The sequence below is a fragment of the Callithrix jacchus genome, chromosome 16 (assembly GCF_049354715.1).
Source record: "Callithrix jacchus isolate 240 chromosome 16, calJac240_pri, whole genome shotgun sequence".
Lineage (NCBI taxonomy): Eukaryota > Metazoa > Chordata > Mammalia > Primates > Cebidae > Callithrix > Callithrix jacchus.
In genome coordinates, this window is record NC_133517.1 from 94,523,702 (window position 1) to 94,546,656 (window position 22,955).

A 22,955-nucleotide genomic window follows, 5' to 3' on the forward strand; every position below is an offset into this window, starting at 1 on the left:
TGTAAGACCTGCTCTACCTCAGCATCTCACTTTGTATTTCTGGAATTGACAAGCATCCCGAAAGAAAAAGTGGCTCCAAACAGAGGACTCACTTGGGTCTTTTTCATCCCTTGGACCTTGGTTTGGTAATTCATCGTTTTGTTAGCTTTCTTGTGCCATTGAGTAAATTTGAAGAAATACTTTGCCTAACTTTTCCAGTTGTCCTCAAAGGGAGAATTAGTTCAAATTATTAGAAAGGAGCTGCCCACGTCTATTTTCTAAGGTTGTGTTGCACTTTGACTCTTCAAAGAGCTTCTGCTGACCCCTGCTTATCTCCATTCTCTTATCTGTATTTCCTCACCCCCCACACACGTGATGGTCTTTCACAACTCCACGCCTTTATTTGTTTTTCTCTGTTCAAAGTGTGACCCACCAAGATGTTAGAGCCCTGGGAGAGGGAAATTCTTCCTAATATGCCACCTGGAACAACAAAAAGGTAGCAATGCCAAGGTGGTTATCAAAGACCAGGGAGGCAGGTTGCCAAGAGGCTGTCTAGAGGGAGCAGACCAGCTTTCAACCAGGAGAGAAAGTCTCAGTTCTAGGAAACTAGGAGTGGGTAAATCAAGTTGAAGACAGGATAAAAGCATAATGAAAAGACCACTAGAGATTTGGAAGAAAGAGAAAAGAGGCAAAGTATGGGCATGGTGTGGTCTGTTTGGGGCAATTCTAAAAAAACTAGATTTAAGCCAGATATTCTATTTGTTCAGAACATTCTTGAAAGCTCAGCTTGGCCGGGTGTGGTGGCACACACCTGTCATCCCAGCACTTTGGGAGGTTGAGGTGGGTGAATCACCTGAGGTCCGGAGTTCGAGACCAGCCTGGCTAACATGGTGAAACTCTGTCTCTACTAAAAATACAAAAAATTAGCCGGGCGTTGTGGTACCTGTAATTCCAGCTACTCGGGAGGCTGAGGCAGGAGAATCACTTGAACCCAGGTGATGGAGGCTGCAGTGAGCTGAGATCATGCCATTGCACTCTAGCCTGGGCAACAAGAGTGAAACTATCTCAAATAAAGAAAAAAAAAAAAAGCTCAGCTTAAGTGCTTTTCTTAATTCTCTTGGCTGGAATCACTTCCTCCTTCAACCTCCACAGTACTCTTCTTCCATTTATCATATCATTTTTTTCCCTATTGGCTTTGAATAGTCTGTTCCCTCTAAATTATTAACTTCCGGATGGCAGCTGTGGTAGCGGAAAGAACAATGGAATCCACGTCAGAAGACCAGGGTTTCAGTCTCGGCTTCAGCACCTACCTCAGGTGTTTGAGCCCTGGTGTTCTCATCTATATAACAGGGATAATATAATTTACCCTATAGTGTGATTCAAGTATTAAGAGTATAAGGTGTAAAAGTTGAACATAGATGGGAGGCCGAGGTGGGCCAACTGCTCGAGCCCAGGAGATCGAGACCAGCCTGAGCAACATGGCAAAACCCTGCCTCTACAAAAAATACAATAATTAGGCTGGGCGCTGTGCCTCATGCCTGTAATCCCAGCACTTTGGGAGGCCGAAGCAGGCAGATCATGAGGTCAAGAGATTGAGAACATCTGGCCAACATGGTGAAACCCCGTCTCTACTAAAAATACAAAAATTAACTGGGCTTGGTGGCATGCACCTGTAGTCCCAGCTACAGGGGAGGCTGAGGCAGGAGAATCACTTGAACCCGTAAGGCAGAGGTTGCAGTGAGCGGAGATCATGCTATTGCACTCCAGCCTGGGCAACAGAGCAAGACTCTATCTCAAAAAACAAAAAAATAATCGCCAAAAATTAGCTGGGCATGGTAGCCAGTGCCTGTAGTCCCAGCTACTTGGGAGGCTGAGGCAGAAGAATTGCTTGAGCCTGCCAGGCAGAGGCTGCAGTGAGCCGAGATCATGCCATTGCACCACAGCCTGGGTGACAGGAGTGAAACCCTGCCTCAAAAACAAACAAACAAACAAACAAAGAAAACGAAACAACGAAAAAGAAAAAAGAAATAAGTGGAACACTAGACAAATAAATGTTTCCATTTGCTGAGCCTACTATGTATATAAACGGCCCTAGACATCCAACATACGTTATCTTATTTAGACCTCACTATGTAGACAGATCTATTACTACAGAATATTTAACAAATGGAGAAAAAAGATGCAATGATAGGTTACATCTAACTATATATATTTTTGAGACGTATTCTCACTCTGTCTCCCAGGATGGAGTGCAGTGGTGAGATCTCGGCTCACTGCAACCTCTGCCTCCTGGGTTCAAGCAAGCAATTCTCCTGCCTCAGCCTCCGGAGTGGCTGGGACTACAGGTCGCACCACCATCCCCGGCTAATTTTTGTATTTTTAGTAGAGACAGGGTTATATCATGTTGGGCAGGCTGGTCTCAAACTCCTGACCTCAGGTGATCCACCTGCCTCAGCTTCCCAAACTGCTGGGATTATAGGCGTGAACCACTGCACCAAATCTAACTAATGTAAATATAAGTAAGGCTGCATAGCTAAGTAGCAGAAAAAGAATTCAAATTTAGATCTGGGCCTGGGGCAGTGGCTCATGCCTGTAATGCTAACATTTTGGGAGGCTGAGGCAGGCGGATCACGTGAGGTCAGGAGTTTGAGACCAGGCTGGCCAACGTGGTGAAACCCTGTCCCTACTAAAAATGCAAAAATTAGCCAGGGATGGTGGTGGTACCTGTAATCCCAGGTACTTGGGAGGCTAAGGCAGGAGAATCGCTTGAACCCTGGAGGCGAAGGTTGCAGTGAGCCGAGGTCGAGCCACTGTACTCCAGCCTGAGTGACAGTGTAAGAATCTGTCTCAAAAAAAAAAAAAAAAGCAGGGCACAGTGGCTCACACCTGTAATCACAGCACTCTGGGAGGCCAAGGCAGAGAGATCACGAGGTCAGGAGTTCGAGACCAGCCTGTCCAACATGGTGAAACCCTGTCTCTACTAAAAATACAAAAATTAGCCAGGCGTGGTGGTGGTGCCTGTAATCCCAGATACTCGAGAGGCTGAGGTAGGAGAATCGTTTGAACCCAGGAGGTGGAGGTTGAAGTAAGCCAAGGTCTCGGCACCGCACCCCAGCCTGGACAACAGAGCGAGTGTTGAGACTCCATCTCAAAATAAATAAATAAATAAATTTTAGCTCTGTTTGGCTTGAAATCTAGCTGTGTCTACTGGTCTACGCTCCTTCCCCAGGGCTCACAGGGACTTCTAATAGTGACCTTGAAATGACTTTTTAGTCTAAACTAATCTGGGCCAATGGTGGAGCTGGTGACCTGTAAAAGTGTTCCATTATCTGCCTCAAGGATTACCTGGTCTATCCTGATTTATAAGTAATTTTTCAAGTATTTTGCTCAAAAGAACTTCCTAAGTAAAACTGTATGTGTGTGTAATTCATTAACATACCACCTCTGTAGAAGGAACTTCATGCTCTCAGTTTTTTGTTTCAAAGAGGTACTCAGTTTTTTAAAGGAGGTCATAGAAACCTTTGAGAAGAAAGCCAGGATTTGGTTCCTTAGGAAAAAAACCTAACACATTTATTCAATAATTTTTTTTTTTTTTTTGAGATCGAGTCTCGATCAGTTGCCCAGGCTGGAGTTCAGTGGTTCAATCGCAGCTCACTGCAACCTCCCAGGTTCAAGTGATTCTCCTGCCTCAGCACCCTAAGTAGCCGGGATTACAGGTATGCAACACCACGCCTGGCTAAGTTTCGTACTTTTAGTAGAGATGGGGTTTCATCAAGTTGGCCAGGCTGGTCTCGAACTCCCGACCTCAGGCCTGTTCAAGAACATTACGTTCTGGCTGGGTGCGGTGGCTCATGCCTGTAATCCCAGCACTTTGGGAGGCTGAGGAAGGCGGATCACCTGAGGTCGGGAGTTCTGACCAATATGGAGAAACCCCGTCTACTAAACAACAACAAAACAAACAAACAAAAAAACACAGCCAGGAATGGTGGCGGATGCCTGTAATCCCAGCTACTGGGGAGGCCGAGGCAGGAGAATCGCTTGAACCCGGGAGGTGGAGGTTGCAGTGAGGCGAGATCGCGCCACTGTGATCCTGGGAAACGAGAAAAACTCTGTCTCAAAAAAAAAAAAAAAGAAAAATAATTTTCCGTTCTGATCCCACTGATCATAAATTGACTCCTTTATGGAACACGTGTATCATCTTTCATTTAAAAGTAATAAAAAACCACGAATCATTTGTATCAGGAAATTAGTGAAAATTTCCACATTTCCTGTGGAAATCTGATGGTGGTGGTGGAGGTGGTGAGGAAACTGGGGAGGCCGGAGTGATAACATAAGTTGCCACTAAGTCAACTCCATAATTCTACTATCTCTTTCTGGAGGGGCTTACATAACTACCTTACTTTACCAATAAAAGGCTATATATATGTCTTGCCCCTTAACTGATTTTACCTTTCCACTTTAAGTACAACTAAGGATGAAGGATGAGAAGCAACAAAAAAACACCTAAAGGTCCGCCAAATAATTAGGGCTGCCCCAGGGAATCCAGGCGAGAGCACGCAGGAGCGCCTCTTCCTTCCCACCTTCCCACCTCCTCCGGGACACACGCTTACTCGCCCGCCGCCTCCTCCTTCCCTAACACGTGCTCTCCGGAACACTCTGGAGCCATCCCACCCCCGGCGGGGCTGGGCTCGGGAGCCGAACGGACCAATCGGCACGCGCCTTACAGCGTCGTCGCTCGACGACGTTGAGCCGCCCAATCCAGGAGGCCTTACCGCCCGTTTCCCGGAGCCCCGCCTCTCGCCGCCGCGCCCCCGCCCGCCGGTCTCCTCCTTCCTCCTCCCGTTCGCCCCTCCCCCGCCGCTCCGGAGCGGAGCCTGGCAGACGGAGAAACTGGGGCAGAAGTGAAGATGGCGGCGGCGGCGCTGGTGGCGGCGGCGGCGGCTTCTCACTAGTGACGCGCGGTGCGGGCTCGTCGCCTTCTCCCCGTCCCCTAGTCCGAACCCCGTCCGCCGCCGGGACCAGACTGTCCCCTTAGCCCGCAGCCGGCAGCCGCCAGTCTCCTTCTCGACCCGGCGCCCCTCTCCCGACGCCCGGCTGCCGCTGGCCGGCGGCGCGCTCCAGGTCCCGGCCGCCAGCCTCGCACTCCGCGGTGTTGCCGGGGAGCTGGTGGCGTGTGGATTCGCCCTCCTGCCCGCCCCTCCGGGCCGCGGACACACGCCCGGCAGGGAGGCGGCTGCGGCCCCTGCGTATTTGCTTCCCTCCATTTGGGGACTGGGAGGCGGCGGCGGCGGCTGTGGGTTTTGGGGAGGGGTAGGGGGCTGGGGGGCGGGCGAGAGCGGGTGGGGGCCGCCCTCGGGAGGAGAACGAGAAGGAAAGCACCATGACGTCCATCCATTTTGTGGTTCACCCGCTGCCGGGCACCGAGGACCAGCTCAATGACAGGTAATAGGGCTGGCGGGTCGGCGGGCGCGGGGGAGGGGCGCCCTTCCTTCCCTCCCCTCCCCCACGGGCCGCGTCGGGCGGGTGCGGGTGTTTACGCGCCGGCCTGCCAGCTAGGGTGGGTTGCGGGGGTCCTTAGTGCCTCCTGCTAGGCTCCTTCCGGGGCAAACTTCTGGTCCCGGGGGCAGGGGGTCGCGGGGGGAGCGCGGTGTAGACAGGACCCGCGTTGTAGACCGGAGAGCGTGCTGTAAACCCCCACCCCCTCCCGCGAGGAGCAGCGTTGAACTCGGCGGAGATGGGGGGGCGGTTTCTGGCTCCCGGGGGGTAGGCTGTAATTACTGCCCGGCCCAGGCTCGAGGAATCCATATTAGTCAAAGTTGAATTGAGACAGACAATGCGGATGGGGGATGGTGGAGGTAAAAAGAGAGGGAAGAGGGGAAGTGGGGCAAAGGGCCCCGGGGTAGGCTGGGCTGGGCAGGTCCCGGCCGCCGGCAGCTGTGCCGGTGGGGTGGTCTGGACCTGAGGATCCCGGGGCGGGGCGGGGCGGGGTGGGAGGGTGGGAGAAGCCGATTCCTGGCAGATCGCTGGGGGCGGGCGGAAGGTGATGGTTAGGGGGAGGGAGTGAGGGAGGAAGCGCCATGATTATTGTTATTATTATTAAATTTGAGCCCCTGCAGTGAGGTTTGCCTGCCCCGGGAGGGAATGGATTCTAGCGGGGGTGGGGAAGTGGATTGGATTCCCTTTGCTCTCCTCCTGAAATGGTGCTGGCAGCTCCTGCTACCAGCCCCTGTGGTGCGAGCTTTTTTGTTTCCTTTTCTCTTCTAATGATAGTGTTTTCCTGAGTTGTAATTTGACAGCTGAAAACCGTGCGTAGAGTGTCAAAGGAAAACTCTTACGTTTGCAGTTCGCAATGCTGCTTTTCTTAACACGCTATACATTTCTGGGTTGGGCTTGCTATGGGCGGAGGACGAATTATGATTTTATTTTTTGTCTTTTATAAGAAGGCTGTTTTGGTTTGGATTTCTCCCATTCTTCCTCCACTATTCCTTGCCAGTTTAGGATATTGAATTGCAGTGCCGCATGCTCTCAGGGAACTGAGATAAAGCAGGAAAAGTTCCTTCACTGTTGCAAAACAGACTCAGGTGGTTGAGGGAGGCCTCCATTAAAGTGTGTCTTAGAATCTAAGACTCAGATCTAATGATGGACTAAATGTTTACAGGATCAGAAAGTGGAGCATTTTACGTCTTCCTCTCCCCCAGTACTTCACTGCTCTCTTCATTTCTTTTGCGAATAGAAGGGCATCTGGTTCCAAGTATAGAAGTTAGATATAATTTTTGCTAAGTGACCGGGTGACTTAAGTTGCATGTTGCCCTGTTGTCATGCGCTTCCCGGAGGAAGAGGCCTAACTTGCTGCTAAGATACTGACCTCTGTCTCGGTATGTCTAACCGCCTCTAGTGGAGCAGACAGCTTTTAAATCCAGAGCTTGCGGTTTAGTCTTTGCTGTAGCCATGTTGTGTCGAACATTTTGAAATACTTACTGAAAATACTAAACACTCGAGTTGTCACATAGTTCCTTTAAATACTGAAATAACTTTCATTTAACGTTTTGTTAATGTGGTTTTTACTCCAACTTCATTAACTATCTTTTGGGGACATTAACAAAAATTTTTGGTAAAATTTAGAAACAGGCTAGCAGGGAGGATAGCTTTACGGTCATTAATGGAACCATGTTGGTAGTGCTTGTCTTGTAACTTAGAAAATTGCACCAGAGAGGAGAGAAGTAGGGCATGTTTTCTATATTAGTCCTAACTTTATGTACCAAGAATCCTGACTAGCTTACCCAGTTGGCTGTGCATCCCAAAACCTATTTTGCAGTGGTGTTGGGCACTTTGATTCATTTTTGAGCATTCCTTTTGCTTCAGCTATTTGAGAAGTTTACAAGTAATGTATCTTTTTAAATGCGAATTCTTTTTCCATTCCTAGTATAAACAATCAGCTTCGTTTGATTCTTGTATTATTTATACAACACCAAAAATATTTAGATCATTGGCACTTTTCATGAAATTAGGAAAAAGTTAAGTGGACCTGAGTCATAACATGTGCCTCAAGGTGGCAGGTAATTGAAAAATAGAAGGTGCTGTAGGTGAGATTATAAGGACCTATATGGTTGTATCTAGTAGCAGCAGTAGACGTGTCTTGTCTGTTGAGATTTGTGAAGGCAGCGTTTAAGATAGTCACACACTCTTAGTTTTGAAATAGTCGATTTGTTGCAGGAGCTGTTCTGTGTCTCCCTTTCAAAAGGAAAGATTCTTTTTGCATGTCTAGTTGCAAAGTAATAGGATGAACCTATCACTTGAGAAGAATCTGTTTCCAAAAGAAACTGATTTTCTGGAACCTCTTAATTAACTAGAATAAGCATATTTTCATCTAAAGATAAAAACTTTACCAAGTTTTAGTAAGCAATAAAAAAGTGACTGCTACCGTAGCTTGACTTTATGAGAAATGTATGAGTCACAAATGAAAGGATAAATGATAGGTATGAAAAGGGTGTAAATAGATATACTTTATACTAAAAGTAGTAAGACGGGCAGAATGGTACTGCAAATAAATTGCTCAGTTGAAGAAAACTTCTGGTCCTCAGAACATTAGTGTTCTCCAAATAAGTTTGCTTTCTTTACCCACATCCTGTTAAAAAGTCAAATATTTTGTTCAGCACAATAGCCTGATGTCTCAAGTGTTTAAAATGTGCAAAGCATAAAAAAGTATTTTTTTTTCATAATTTGTGTTTTCAAACTTGCCACTAATGAATAATGATGATGCCTGAATGAAGTTGATGAAGAGAGGTGGGGATGGCTGGGGTGGAAAGAAAAGGATGTTGGCTGTGACTTCCCAGAATGATTACAAGGTCCCTGGTACAGAATGCTGGGCCCTCAAGCAAATACTCGTTGAGCTGATTGAAACTATTTGGTGTTCAGATACTTTGGACGTTTTGATTTCCTTTCCAATGAATTTCTTGAGTTAGTACCATATTCCTGCTTAAAACATTGTCTAAGAGAAACAGCAAAACAATACAAAGAATGTGGTTCTGCATGTCGAGCTTGAGGGGGGAGCTGGAAAGGCCTGCTCACTAATAGCCTGGAAAGTGCTTCTCTAATGAGCTGAAAAAATAGGCCCAGAGACTTACAGCGTTTATCCAGGGGTACAGCTACTGAGAGGTAGCTGAGGTCCACATGATGGGCTTCTGACTTTTTTTTTTTTTCCAAGTCCAGGGCTCCTTTCCACTTCATGTGGCTTGTATTCCAGAATGGGTCTGCTGTCTCAGACATCCAAGCCTCAGCCTTCAGGCAGCCACCTGTCTTAGAGTTTTGATTCCATTTTTTCCTCAACTGCTCACTCCAGGGCTCCTGATTGGTTTATGCCATTTATCCCCCCTCAGAGGCTCAGCCTCTTAATCTTTTCCTGCTACTAGGTTAGGAGAGGTCTTGAGGTGATGTGGTTAGGGCATTTATTGTCCTTGTTCTGAATTATTCCTCGAGATGCAGGTTACTTACAATACAGACCAGTTCTCTATTGCTTGTCTGTATGCGGAATTTTCCTGTGAGCTTTGCCTTTCGGCATTACAATGTATTGTGCAATCATAAACTGTCTTTATTGAGATTGTCGTATCAAAAGGATTTTTCTCTAGTGAGTTTCCCTTTCAGGTGCTGTAACACAAGGTAAGATACTATAGATAGAAGTTTGAAACTAACTCTGTGCTGGTAGCCTAGTCATTTTACCTCTTGCAACCCCCACATCAATCCGTGAATTAGGTGTAGCACTCGCCCCAAGGTCAGGGAGGAACAGTTGAGATAATGGATGGGAAGGATCAATATTGTAATGTGGATTCTCTGGAAAACATTCGAAGAGATGGTTACTTTCAACTTTTTTGTGTTGCTTGGTTTCCAGATAGCAAAGCAGGAACTGAAAAAAATTGCCCTAGAATCTCCTTAGCATTACAGCAGAATTGACTCTTAGTTCTAGATTAGTACTTCTCATCTTGGTGTGATTTTGCACCCTTCACACCCAGCGCCCTCCCCATGTTGGTCAGTGTTTGGAGACATTTTTTTAATTGTTGCAGTTGGGACATTGCTACTGGCCTCTAGTGGATGGAGGCCAGAGATGCTGCTAAACATCCTATAATGCACAGGATAGCCCCCGCAGCAAAGAATTATGGGGTCCAAAATGTCAGTTGTGGTAGGGTAGAGGAAGCCTTTTCTAGATGATCTTAAGTGCATTTAGTTATAAAAATAAGTGAAAATGACTTTCACGAAGAATATTTCAAGCAATATGCTTTTTTTTTTTTCCTTGAGACACAGTTTTGCTCTGTCACCCAGGCTGGAGGCAGTGGCCGATCTCTGCTCAGTGCAACCTCCACCTCCTGGATTCTCCCTCCTCAGCCTCCCGAGTAGCTGAAATTACAGATGTGCACCACCATGTCTGGCTAATTTTTGTATTTTTTGTAGAGATGGGATTTTGTCATGTTGGCTAAGCTGGTCTCGAACCTGACCTCAGGTGATTGCCTGCCTTGGCCTCCCAAAGTACTGGGATTACTGGCGTGAGCCACTGCATCTGCCCGCAATATACATTCTTAGTTTTTAAAACTTAACTATTTAAGGTTAAGGACTGGCCAGTGGCTCACACTTGTAATCCCAACACTTGGGGGGCCAAGGAAGGTAAGGTTCACTTGAGTTCAGCAAGACCAGCCTGGCCAACATGGCGAAAACCCATATCTACTAAAAATACAAAAATTAGCAGTGTGTGGTGGTGGACGCCTATAATCCCAGCTACTCAGGAGGCTGAGGCAGGAGAATTGCTTGAGCCCATGAGGCAGAGGTTACAGTGAGCAGAGATCACGCCACTGGGCGACAGAGCGAGACTCTCTCAAAAAAAAATTATTAAGATTAATTAAAATTAAATAAAAATTTAAGTCACTTCATCCGTAACTAGGCACATTTTAAGTGCTCTGTAGCCCCACGTAGCTACTCACTATCGCATTGGACAGTGCAGATACAGAGCAGTGTCATCATCACTGAAAGTTTCGTTGGATAGTGTTGATATTGAAAGTGTGTTTCTGCACAGATCTTGGCATTTAGTGAGCATTATGTTTATTAAGAACTTTTAGGTTTTAAAGACTCAGGTATATCTTCACCCACTCAGTAGGAGCCAGGAAATATGCCAGGGATTATATGAAGCAGAACAAAGGTTGTGGGGAGTAGCGGTTATAATAGTTGAAAGCTGCTTGAAATTTCAGTGTGCTGCACCAAAAACCAAAATAACATATCAACAAACCACCCCCCCCCCGCGGCAAGCATTAGGTTCTGTGGGATAGAGCGTCATATCATCAAATCCGTGGGAAATCTCACTATTTTATTATTGAGATTGTTACGTAAAAACAGTACTAAATTCATTATGCTGGGTATGGTGGATCATGCCTGTAATCCCAGCACTTTGGGAGGCTGAGGTGGACGGATCATCTGAGATCAGAAGTTTGAGACTAGCCTGGTCAACATGGCGAAACCCCATCTCTGCTGCTATATGCCTGTAGTTGCAGCTGCTCAGGAGGCTGAGGCAGGAGAATTGCTTGAACTTCGGAGGTCGAGGTTGCAGTGAGCTGAGATTGCGCCACTGCTCTCCAGCCTGGGTAACAGAGCGAGACTCCATCAAAACAAACAACAGACAAAAAAAAACCAATACTAGATTTACTGTATTGGAAAAGTACAGTCTCACCTAACTAAAATGTTTAAATGGATTCGCTTAAGATTAAAAACTCTGTAGAATAGCCAAATAAAATAGAAAATCAAAAAAAAGGCAGAGCAATTTTATAAATCAGGAAATCTGTGACTGAATCATAGGCCTAGGAATAAACAGATGCTTGTGAAGAAAATTACAGGATACACTGGAATACCACTGGAATAATGGATGAAATTAGGAAAGGTCAGGTTTTTGCCCCCTAACAATTAGACTGTTAGGTTATTTAGGAAATAGTCTCTAAAGGAAAATTTAATTGCTGAAAAATGTTGAGTGACACAGAAGTAGGTCTTACAAGGTAGATTAAAGGGAGAAATTTTATGTTGCAGAAGGATTTACTTCATGTCTCCCCTCCCCCATTTTATTGTACATACTTTTCTTTGTTTTTCTTTTTGAGACGGAGTCTCGCTCTGTCACCCTGACTGGTGTGCAATGGTGTGATCTCGGCTCACTGCAACCTCCGCCTCTCGGATTCAAATGATTCTCCTGCCTCAGCGTCCTGAGTAGCTGGAATACAGGCATGCGTTACCATTCCCAGCTAATTTTTGTATTTTTAGTAGAGATGCGGTTTCACCATGTTGGTCAGGCTGGTTTTGAACTCCTGACCTCGTGATCCACCTGTATCGGCCTCCCAGAGTGCTTGGGATTACAGGCATGAGCCACCGCACCTGGCCGTATCGTATATATATTTCTCATTAAAAAAACAGACTCTGGTTAGCATCCACGATTCTGTCCTTCTGACTCCTTGGCATTCTGGTCAAATGAAAAAAACCTCTTTTCTTGGCTCACTGTAGTTATGAATTGTTGATTTATTTTTAGAATTGATTTTTAAGTTTTCCCCTGAGTATCATTTTTTTTATGGAAAATTTTAAGCATATACAAGAGTAGAGAGAATAGTATAATGAACAGCCATGTACCCATCACCCAGTTTCAACAGTTATCAGTTCATGGCCAATCCGATTTCAACCCTCTCTCCATTTATTCTCCTCTATCCGGTAATTTAACTGCTGTGTCTTCACTATGTATCTCAAAATATGTAGTCTTAAAAAAAATCTGAAAAATAACTTAATAACAGTGTTGTCGAGATTTTCCTGTTGTCTCATAAATGCTTAGTTTTGATTGACAATTTTGATAATTTTACTTAATAAAGTTGATTGAGTTCTAATGTTGAAGATGTTCACATTCATAGAATAAGAGAAAATTGTTTGGATTGTAACCTTAGAAGAAGGGGCTGGATCACATTGGGGAATTATTCAGTTCCTTAAAGCTCGGTGCTATAGCTTGCTTTTTTTTTTGAGACGGAGTGTCACTCTTGTTGCCCAGGCTAGATTGCAGTGGTGCGATCTTGGCTCACTGCAATCTCTGCCTCCTGGGTTCAAGCGATTTTACTGCCTCAGCCTTCCAAGTAGCTGACATTACAGTCGTGCACCACCGTGCCTGGCTAATTTTGTATTTTTAGTAGAGACAGGGTTTCTCCATGTTGGTCAGGCTAGTGTCGAACTCCTGACGTCAGGTGATTCGCCTGCCTTGGCCTCCCATAGTGTTGGGATTACAGACATGAGCCACCGCACCTATACTGAGTTATGGCACTCAGTGCCATAACTTTTTTTTTTTTTTTTGAGATGGAGTTTTGCTCTTGTTGCCCAGGCTGGAGTGCGGTGGCACGATCTCGGCTGACCACAACCTCTGCCTCCGTTGTTCAAGTGATTCTCCTACCTCAGCTTCCCGAGTAGCAGGGATTAAAAGGCATGTGCTGCCATGCTTGGCTAATTTTATGTTTTTAGTAGAGATAGGGTTTCTTCATGTTGGTCAGGCTAGTCACCTCAGGTGATCCGCCTGCCTCAGCCTCCCAAAGTGCTGGAATTAAGGCCTGAGCCACTGTGCCTGTCTTGTGCTATAACTTCTTAACTTCCAGTATGACAGCATTTTGTCAGCAGTCACTTGTGATTGTTAGGTAATGATGATAAGATAGGATTCTTGAAATTAAGTGATTTTCCATGGGGTCACATTGAGAAATAAGATTGTCTTGTGAAAAGTTTGCAACATTCTCATAAACTAATTAGAAGTGAGATATAATCTATTGAACTTGGCTGTAAGAAATTATTCTCGGAGATCGTATTTCTTACTACTTTCTTGAGTGTAGTGGTAACCAAACGCCTTCGAAATGAGAATTACGATAAATTCTTAGATAACCATGGTTTGTAACATGTTACTTTGTTAGGATATTAAAGAAGTTGTTAATATTTAATGTTATTTTTCTTGTAAATGCACCATTTATGTTACTTGCACAGCTAAAGTACTGTGTTGGTTCATATCTGATGGTATTATTTACTTAATAGAATGTCTTTGACTTTATTCTTATTTTCATTTTTATTGAGTTATATTTTACATTCGGTAAGATTAACTCATTTTAGGTGTACAGTTTGATGAATTTTGGCAAATGTGTACTGTTTTGTAACCACCACCACCACCACAGTCAAGGTATGAAATGTTTTCATCACCCCAAAAAGTTACCTGGTGTCCCTTTGTATTTTCAGTCACTTCCTCCTAGGTCCTGGCTACCTAGCAACCGCTGTTCTGCTTCCTCTCACTATAATTTTTTCCTTTTTGAATTTTACAGAAATGGAATCATGTGTCTGGTTTCTTCCGCTTAGAACAGTGCTTTTGCAACAGATCTGTGTTGCAGCATGTAGTAGTTTCTTCTTTTATATTAAAAGTAGTATTTCACTGCTTGAACTGGGGAGGCAGAGGTTGCAGTGAGCCAAGATCGTGCCATTGCTCTCCATCCTGGGCAACAGAGTGAGACTCTGTCTCAAAGCAAACAAAAGTAGTATTTATTGCATGACTGTACCACAATTTAAAAATCTATTTTCTAGCTGATTGCTCTTTCTAGCTGTTCTCTCTCTTGATTTTTTTCTTGTTATTTTATTTATTTTTTTTATTTTGAGACAGGCTCTTGTGCTGTTGCTGAGGCTGGAGTACAGTACAGTGGTGTGAACATGGCTCACTGCAGCCTTGACCTTCTGGGCTCAAGGGATCCTGCTGCCTCAGCCTCCTGAGTATCTGGGACTACAGGCTTGCATTACCACACCTGGCTAATTTTTAAATTTTTTTTAGAGATGAGGGTCTCTCTGTGTTGCCCAAGCTGGTCTCGAAATCCTGGGCTCAAGCAGTTCTCCTGTCTCAGCCTCCTCAAGGTGCTGGGATTTACAGGCGTGAGCCACTGGCCCGGACTTACTTATTTGAAATTAGAGTCTTGCTGTGTTGCTGAGACTGGTCTTAGACTCCTGGCCCCAAGCTGTCTTCCCACCTTAGCCTCCCAAAGTGCTGGGATTATAGGCATGAGACACTATGCCTGGCCTGAAATTTTTCTTGGCTTTAATTTGTTACAATATTTTTCATAAGGAAAAGTCCACTGATAATAAGAACTTAGATTTTTCTTGACAGCAAATTTTTGTGTTAATTAAAAAACATACTAGTATATGTAAAAAGATTATATTATAGAATTCCATTGAATGTAATGGTTGTGTTCTAGATTGCTAGTTGTAAAGATTACGCTAGTGGCTAGTCTTCAAAATACTGTGATGAATGGATCAGTAGATAAGTTTTTATTTTCTTCCCCATGAGTTCAGGCCCCTTTTCTGTGATACAGAGGAAGTGTTGAGAACATACTGTTTCAAGAAATTGGCTCTGCTCCAGGATGAATCTGCTGTTCCAGGATTCAGCCGATGAGGGTGTTCTAGGTCTTTACTTGAATTCAGATACCAGGGTCTACCTCGCAGACAACCTGGAACTCCAGAGATGGCTTTACTTAAGTGTCTCTAAGACTCTTGCTTAGGGGCATGGTGGAAATTCATTTGGGTGTTTTTCTGTGACAGCCTCCTGGTTATGAAGTGAGAAGTGGAGGAAGATCGTTTTGTAAGCCTTACGAAAAGCTAAATTTGAGATTAGTTAATTTGATGGAAGAAGCTAAGAAAGCACAGACAATATGGTAGGATTGTTTTAATTTCTAAATGATGAAAATGGTTTTATATGGAAGGTTTTGGGGAGAGGGGTATTAGGGTTTTTCAGCTGATTATCTGTTCTCTTATGTTGTAATATTGGCTTTGTTTCTTTTTTTTTTGAGACGGAGTTTCACTCTTGTTACCCAGGCTGGAGTGCAATGGCGCGATCTCGGCTCACCGCAACCTCCGCCTCCTGGGTTCAGGCAATTCTCCTGCCTCAGCCTCCCGAGTAGCTGGGATAACAGGCACGCGCTACCGTGCCCAGCTAATTTTTTGTATCTTTAGTAGAGATGGGGTTTCACCATGTTGACCAGGATGGTCTCGATATCTTGACCTCGTGATCCACCTGCCTCGGCCTCCCAAAGTGCTGGGATTACAGGTGTGAGCCACGTGCCCGGCTTGCGAGTCTAGTTTAAACATTCATTCCCTCTCTTTTTTTTCTTTGAGACAGGGTCTTGCTGTGTCACTCAGGCTGGAGTGCAGTGATGCCATATTGGCTCACTGCAGTCTCAATCTCCCAGGCTCAAGTAGTACTCCCACCTCAGCTTCCCTAGTAGCTGGGACTACAGGTGTGTGCCGCCAAACCTGGCTAATTTTTGTATTTTCTATAGAGACAGGTTTCCCCATGTTGCCCAGGCTGGTCTCAAACCCTGAGAATTAAGTGATTCTCCTGGCTAAGCCTCCCAAAGTGCTGGGATTACAGGCATGAGCTACCATGCCTGGCTAGACATTCGTTCTCTTACAATGCTTTTATTTCTAGTGATGTTTAAACCTGTCTTCATCTTCAGGAAATCCATCGATGTTTTCCTTAAGTGTTTTGTTCTGTTTACCAGGTGTTCTGATTATTATTATTATTTTTTTGAGACAGAGTCTAGCTCTGTTGCCCAGGCTGGACTGCAGTGGTGTGATCTTAGCTGACTGCACCCTCTGCCTCCTCGGTTCAAGCGATTCTCCAGCTGGGATTACAGGTGCCTGCTACCACACCCTGCTAATTTTTGTATTTTTAGTAGAGACAGGGTTTCACTGTGTAGGCTAGGCTGGTCTCAAACTCTTTACCTTGTGGTCTGCCTGCCTTGGTCTTCCAAAGTGCTGGGATTACAAGGGTGAGCCACGATGCCTGGCCTGGTGTTCTGATTATTGTTCGTAGATTAGAGAATAATTCAGTGGGAAGGGGTATGGGCAGTGAGGCCTTTTGTTTCCGTAATTGTTCTTTGGGGGAAGTACTTTTTTTTTAAATTTTTTATTTTTTTGCCTCTCGTACTTGCCAATAGGAGGCCGAACCCAAATTGCTACTACATGAAATGATTCCTGGTAGGATTCTGTCACTGCCTAGGCAATGCAGAAACAGAAATGAGTGACTTCTGTTGTGTAGGTTGGCAGGCCATGGTTTGCAGGTCAAGGATGACGTGGGCTGATTTTGTTGGCATCTGCTCATCTTTCTGCCACTTTTGAGAGCTGCTAAAGAGTACATATGATACTTGCATTCAGAGACAGGAATCAGTACTGTAGTTCAGTACAGGAATTAGCAGCCACCCCATAACATCCCTGAATGTTTCTGGTTTCATGAAATTCTAGAGTGGCAGGGACTCGACGACAGTTGGTGTTTGGCTTTTCTCTATGGGATCTTTCTGCTCTTAGAGGGCTCTGGGAATGTAAAATCCTTCGATTGACATGAAGATTCAGTCTTTGTCTTCCTTTGGTCAATATGAAGACATTCTGAGAGGTGACAGCATTTTTTTGGGGTTGGGGAATGATATGTTTAAGGCTTTTTTTAAGTAGAAGGTTTTTCTGACAGTTGAATTGAAATTGAATGAGTAACATAACCTAACCAAATTGTACTAAAGTCATTTATTGTGGTGGCTTTTCCAGTTAGGGGGTCTCTTGATTTAAAGCAGTACTTCTTATGGGATGAACTGTCATCATCAGGATCATCAAAGCTCGAAGACCACTGTGTAAAAAGGCTCTTACCCTCTTGCCTTTGTCTTAATATTAATTGATGGCAGCAAATAGGGCCACACTTGCCAGTTCTTCATTGGCCAGCATCATCTTGATCTCCTGAGCTTGTGTTCCGCCTGCCTCGGCCTGTGCTGGGATTACAGGCTTGAGCCACGGCGCCCAGCTGTCATTGGTATTTTGATAGAGATTGCATTGAATGTATAGATTGCTTTGGGTAGTATGGACTTTTAACAGTACTGATTCTTCCAATCCATGAACATGGAATATTTGGAAAAGGGTTTTTGCATTATAGAATGACTCAGAGGGAGAAAGAACTGTGAATCTATGATTGTCTGTGATTTCTTTTACTTAAATGAATGGGAAAAAATGAACAAGGAAAGTGGTAAAAAGATTTTTATTCTTTAACTCAATTCAACAGATATTTTGCCAGCTAACCTGTGTATACATTGGAATACAAAGATGGTTGGCCTCTGCCTTCATGGTGAAACTTTCAGTTTAATGAGGAGACAGACCTTTAAAGAAAGAATTAAGTGCCAATTGATAATACAAGTGATAAATAAGAAGGATCTAATGGTTGCTTAGGAAGGACTTTGAAGACAAGATTGCAGGGTGTGGGGACTGGTTTATCCTTTTCCTTCAGTTCTCCTGAGCCTGATGAATTTTGGTTTATAGGCATTGATGGAGGGACGATGGGATACCTGAACCTTGCAGACAGTCTGTTTCCTCATTGTGCACAGGCTGGGATTGACTCTGTGACCTCTTCAGATGCAGCTAACTAGCACAGAGATACTTAAAAATGAGACCAAGCATTGTCTCTTTGATTGACATTGTCTTTATTTGAAATACCTAGTTTCGGCTGGGCACGGTGGTTCACGCCTGTAATCCCAGCACTTTGGGAGGCTGAGGTGGGTGGATCATGAGGTCAGGAGTTCAAGACCAGCCTGACCAACGAGGTAAAACCCGGTCTCTACTACAGATACAAAAATTAGCAAGGCATGATGGCTCGCGCCTGTAACCCAGCTACTCAGCAGTCTGAGACAGGAGAATTGCTTGAACCTGGGAAGCGGAGTTGAGATCTCACCACTGCACCCCAGCCTGGGCTACAGAGAAGACTCCATCTCAAAAAAACAGTATATAAAAAAAGTTAAAAAAAAAAGACTTAGTTTCTTTTTTTTAATTTTAAGTTTTATAACTTATTTATTTTTTTTTAGGAAGGGAGGAAAAGAGGAAGGGAGGGAGGAAGGGAGGGAGGGAGAGAAAGGAAGGAAGGAAATCAAGCAATGAGAGAGACATTGCCGAACTGGATCTAGAGGTCTACAAGTTGATTCCTTTTTTTATTTTTTTTGAGAGAAGGAAAGAAAAAAAAAGGAGTGAAGTAGAGGAAGAAAGAGGAAGAAAAAGAGGGAGAGAGAACAGAAATGTTGCTTTATTCTTAAAAAAAGGGGTATTAATAATGGCCAATCAATGTTTCATTTAAACCTATGAGTAGGTGTGATGTGGTATTGACAAGAATGTATATTTTGTATATTTAAAGTGGAGAGCTCTATAAATATTTATTGAGTTTACTTGTTGCAGATCTGAGTCTGAGTCCTGGATATCCTTATTAATTTTCTGTCTCATTGAGTCTAAGTCTTTATGTATTTGGGTGTTAGGATCGTTAGCTCTTGTTGTTGCATTGATCCTTTTACCACTATATCTTTGCTGCTTTAAAATCTGTTTTATCAGATACGAGAATTGCAACTCCTGCTTTTTATTTATTTATTTATTTTTGCTCTCCATTTGGTTGGTAAATCTTTCTCCATCCCTTTGTTTTGAGTCTTTGTGTATCCTTGCATGTGAAATGGGTCTAGATGTAACATGCCGTTGGGTTTTGGCTGTGTCTTTTGATTGGGGGATTTAGTCGATTTAAATTTAGGGTTACTGCCATTTGATGTTAACTGGCTGTTTTATCCATTCGTTGATGTAAATTCTTCTTTATGTTGATGCTCTTTACTTTTTGGTATATTTTTAGAAAGGCTAATACTGGTTGTTTCTTTCTGTGTGTAATGCTTCTCTCAGAAGCTCTTGTAAAGCAGGCCTGGTGGTAATAAAATCTCTGAGTACTTGCTTGTTCATAAAAGATTTTATTTTTCCTTCAGTTGTGAAGCTTAGTTTGGCTGGATATGAAATTCTGGGCTGAAAGTTCTGTTCTTTAAGGATGTTGAATATTGGCCCCCACTCTCTTCTGGCTTGTAGAGTTTCTGCTGAGAGATCTGCTGTAAGTCTGATAGGCTTCCCTTTGTGGGTAACCTGATCTCTCTCTCTGGCTGCCCTTAGTATTTTCTCCTTCGTTTCAACCCTGGTGAATCTTAACGATTATGTGCCTTGGGGTTGCTCTTCTTGAGGAATATCTTTGTGGTGTTCTCTGTATTACCTGGGGTTGAATCTTGTCCTGCTTTGCTAGTTTAGGAAAATTTTCCTGAATGATATCCTGAAGAATATTTTCCAGCTTGGATTCATTCTCTCCGTCGCATTCAGGTACACCTATCAAACATAAATTTGGTCTTTTCACATAGTCCCACATTTCTTGGAGACTTTGTTCATTCCTTTTTATCCTTTTATCTCTAATCTTGTCTTCTCGTTTTATTTCATTAAGTTGGACTTCGACCTCTGATATCCTTTCTTCCACTTGAACAATTTGAGTGTTTAAACCTGTACATACTTCTCGGAGTTCCTGTATTGTATTCTTCAGTTCCATTAATTCACTTATATTCCTCTCTAAGTTGTCTATTCTCATTAGGATTTTGTCAAACCTTTTTTCAAAGTTCTTAGTTTCTTTACATTGGGCTACAACATGTTCTTTTAACTCACAGAAGTTTCTTATTATCCATGTTCTGAAGCCTGATTCTGTTAATGGGATGCGCTTGTTCTCCATCAAGTCTTGTTCCCTTGTTGATGAGGAACTGTGATCATCTTTAGAGGGAGAGGCATTCTGATTTTGAGTATTCTCAGCCTTTTTACGCTGGTTTCTTCCCATCATTGTAAATTAATTACCATCTTTCAAATTAGGTCTCTGAGTGGACGTCCAAGTTGTTAATTCCCAGGGTTGAAATACGAGCAACCCACTGCGCTGGCCAAAACAGCGACATTAAGACTGATGGTGCTTTTCTGCCTGGGAATCTCCAGTCTGGCTTCCTTCTTGAATCTGTAATAGGCGACTCTGCCTTCCCGAGTCCATAATAGGCGGCTCTGCCTTCCTGGAGCTCCAAACCTCGGTGAGAAGGGGAACCAGTCCTGTTTACTCTGCATCTAGAGCTGCTGTGCCGAGGTGCCGGCACAACTGCTGCGCCGGCCACAAGAGTCGTGCTGGCGACCCGTGTGGCTCCTCCAAACCTCGGTCAGAAGGGGAACCAGTCCCGTTTACTCTGCACCGAGAGCTGCTGCGCTGTGGTGCCGGCGAAACTGCTGCGCCGGCCACAAGAGTCGCGCTGGTGACCAGTGGAGCTCCTCCACTGGGAATCTTCTGCTCCGTGAGCGACCAAAATTTGTCTGAAAGTGTGCCATCCTCTCCTTCTCTGAGGTTTCACTGGGAGCTGCAATCCCGAGATGTTAGCGATCGGCCATCTTGGATCGTTCCCCCTAAAACTTAAATTTTAGAGACAAGGTCTTGCTCTGCTTGCCCACGCAAGGGTGCAGTGGCACAGTCACAGTTCACTGCAGCCTTGAACACCTGGGCTCAAGGGATTTTCCTGCCTCAGCCTCCAGAGTAGGTAGTACTCTTAGGCATACTATGCCCAGCTAATTTTATTTTTTTGGTAGAGATGGAGTCTAGCTATGTAACTGAGGCTGGTCTGAAGCTTCTGGCCTCAAGCAATCCTCCTGCCTCAGCCTCCCAAAGTACTGGGATTACAGATGTCAATCACTGTGCCTGGCAAAAGTACTTAATTAAAAAAATTTTTTTTTCTTTTTATTTTTCCTCAGTGTGAAAAATAATTTTACAAAGTGCCCTGCCAGTAAATATTTTTAAGATTATTAATGTTTATATATATTTATGCGATATAACTATTTTAATGGATATAGAATTTCTTATCATACTTAGTCTTCTAAGACCCTCAAGGTGAGATGAAATAGGTAAAAATATAGTTTGGAGTTTGGGCGTCATGGCTCATGTCTGTAATCCCAGCACTTTGGGAGGCTGAGGCAGGCGGATCACAAGGTCAGGAGTTTGAGACCATCCTGGCCAACATGGTGAAACCCCGGCTCTACTAAAAATACCAAAAAAATTGACTGGGTACGGTAGCTAATGCCTGTAATCGCAGCACTTTGGGAGGTCGAGACAGGCAGATCATTTGAAGTCAGGAGTTAGAGATGAGCCTGGCTAACACTGTCTCCTAGAAATACAAAAATTAGCTGGCGTGGTTGTGGGAGCCTGTAATTCTGGCTGCTCTGGAGGCTGAGGCAGGAGAACTGCTTGAACCTGGGAGGCAGAGGTTGCAGTGAGTGAGCCAGGATTGTGCCACTACACTCCATCCTGGGCGACAAAGCAAGACTCAAATTAAAAAAAAAAAAAAAAACCACAAAACCAAAAAATTAGCTGGGTGTGGTGGGAGGTGCCCGTAATTCTAGTTATTCGGGAGGCTGAGGCAAGAGAACTGCTTGAACCTGGGAGTTGCAACGAGCTGAGATTGTGCCACTGCACTCCATCCTGGACGACAGAGTGAGATTTGGTCTCCGAAAAAAAAAAAAAATCCAAAAAATGAGCTGGGCATGGTGGCTCATGCCTGTAATCCCAGCTACTCAGGAGGCTGAGGCAGGAGAATCGCTTGAACCAGGAAGCCAGAGTTTGCAGTGAGCTGAGATTGCGCCACTGCACTCTAGCCTTGGTAACGGAGCAAGACTCAGTCTCAAAAAATAAATAATAATTATAATAATAAACAGAACTTAGATGTATCTGTTAAGCCCTTTAAGTTTTGTACTAAATTTATCTATCTTTGGAAAGTTTATTTTATGATCTTGACACTCATTTTCAAGTATTACAATTCCTACAGCATTTGAAGAGTGATACCGTGTATCTGAATGATACTGTGTACCTACCACAAATAGGTTCTATGGGAGAGAGCTCTGAGAACTGGAAAGACTAGAATTGGAGTTAAAAGGCTTGGTCATTCCACTAACCAGTCACATAGTCATTTTCATGTAGTGAGTTTCAGTTTACTCATTTGTAAGAGGAAGAAGTGTATTTAATGTCTGAAAGTTCATTTCAGCCTTGAATCTGTGACTATAGCACTATAGATACTGTTTGATGCGTTACATTTAATATACATTGGCCAGTTCTGCCATTTTAAGGTTTGATTTTTATTTCATGCCTCAATCCTGCTTTTCTACTTTTTTTTGTACTTGTTCTAATAGGTATTTAGGAGTTGTGGACAAAAAAATAGAGCGTTCTAAATGTTTGCTGTTTGGTTAGTGTAACCGAAGAGGAGCTCTTAAAAAACATCCCCAGCTCTTCTGTATTGCTACTCCACCTCTTCCCCCTTTATTTTATTTTGTTTTGTTTTATTTTATTTTTGACATGGAGTTTCGCTCGGTCGCCCAGGCTGGAGTGATGTGATTTTGACTTACTCCAACCTCCACGTCCCGGATTCAAGCCATTCTCCTGCCTCTGCCTACCAGGTAGCTGGGATTACAGGTGTTCACCACCATGCCTGACTAATTTTTGTATTTTTAGTAGAGACAGGGTTTCACCATGCTGGCCAGGCTGGTCTCGGACTCCTGACCTCAGGTGATCTGCCTGCTTCAGCCTCCCAAAG

At 44.1% G+C, this 22,955-nt stretch overlaps 1 protein-coding gene across 8 annotated transcripts in view; it reads left to right on the plus strand.

Annotated features, from left to right (window-relative positions):
- The first annotated feature begins 4,858 nt into the window (after positions 1 to 4,858).
- UBR5 (ubiquitin protein ligase E3 component n-recognin 5) overlaps positions 4,859 to 22,955 on the plus strand; it is a 160,562-nt gene continuing 142,465 nt past the window's right edge. For all 8 annotated transcript variants that reach the window (XM_054246352.2, XM_054246353.2, XM_054246354.2 and 5 more), the window contains exon 1: positions 4,859 to 5,421. In XM_054246352.2, the coding sequence (XP_054102327.1) occupies positions 5,360 to 5,421 (62 nt within the window). In that variant the 5' untranslated portion in view covers positions 4,859 to 5,359. The remainder of the gene's footprint in view (positions 5,422 to 22,955) is intronic.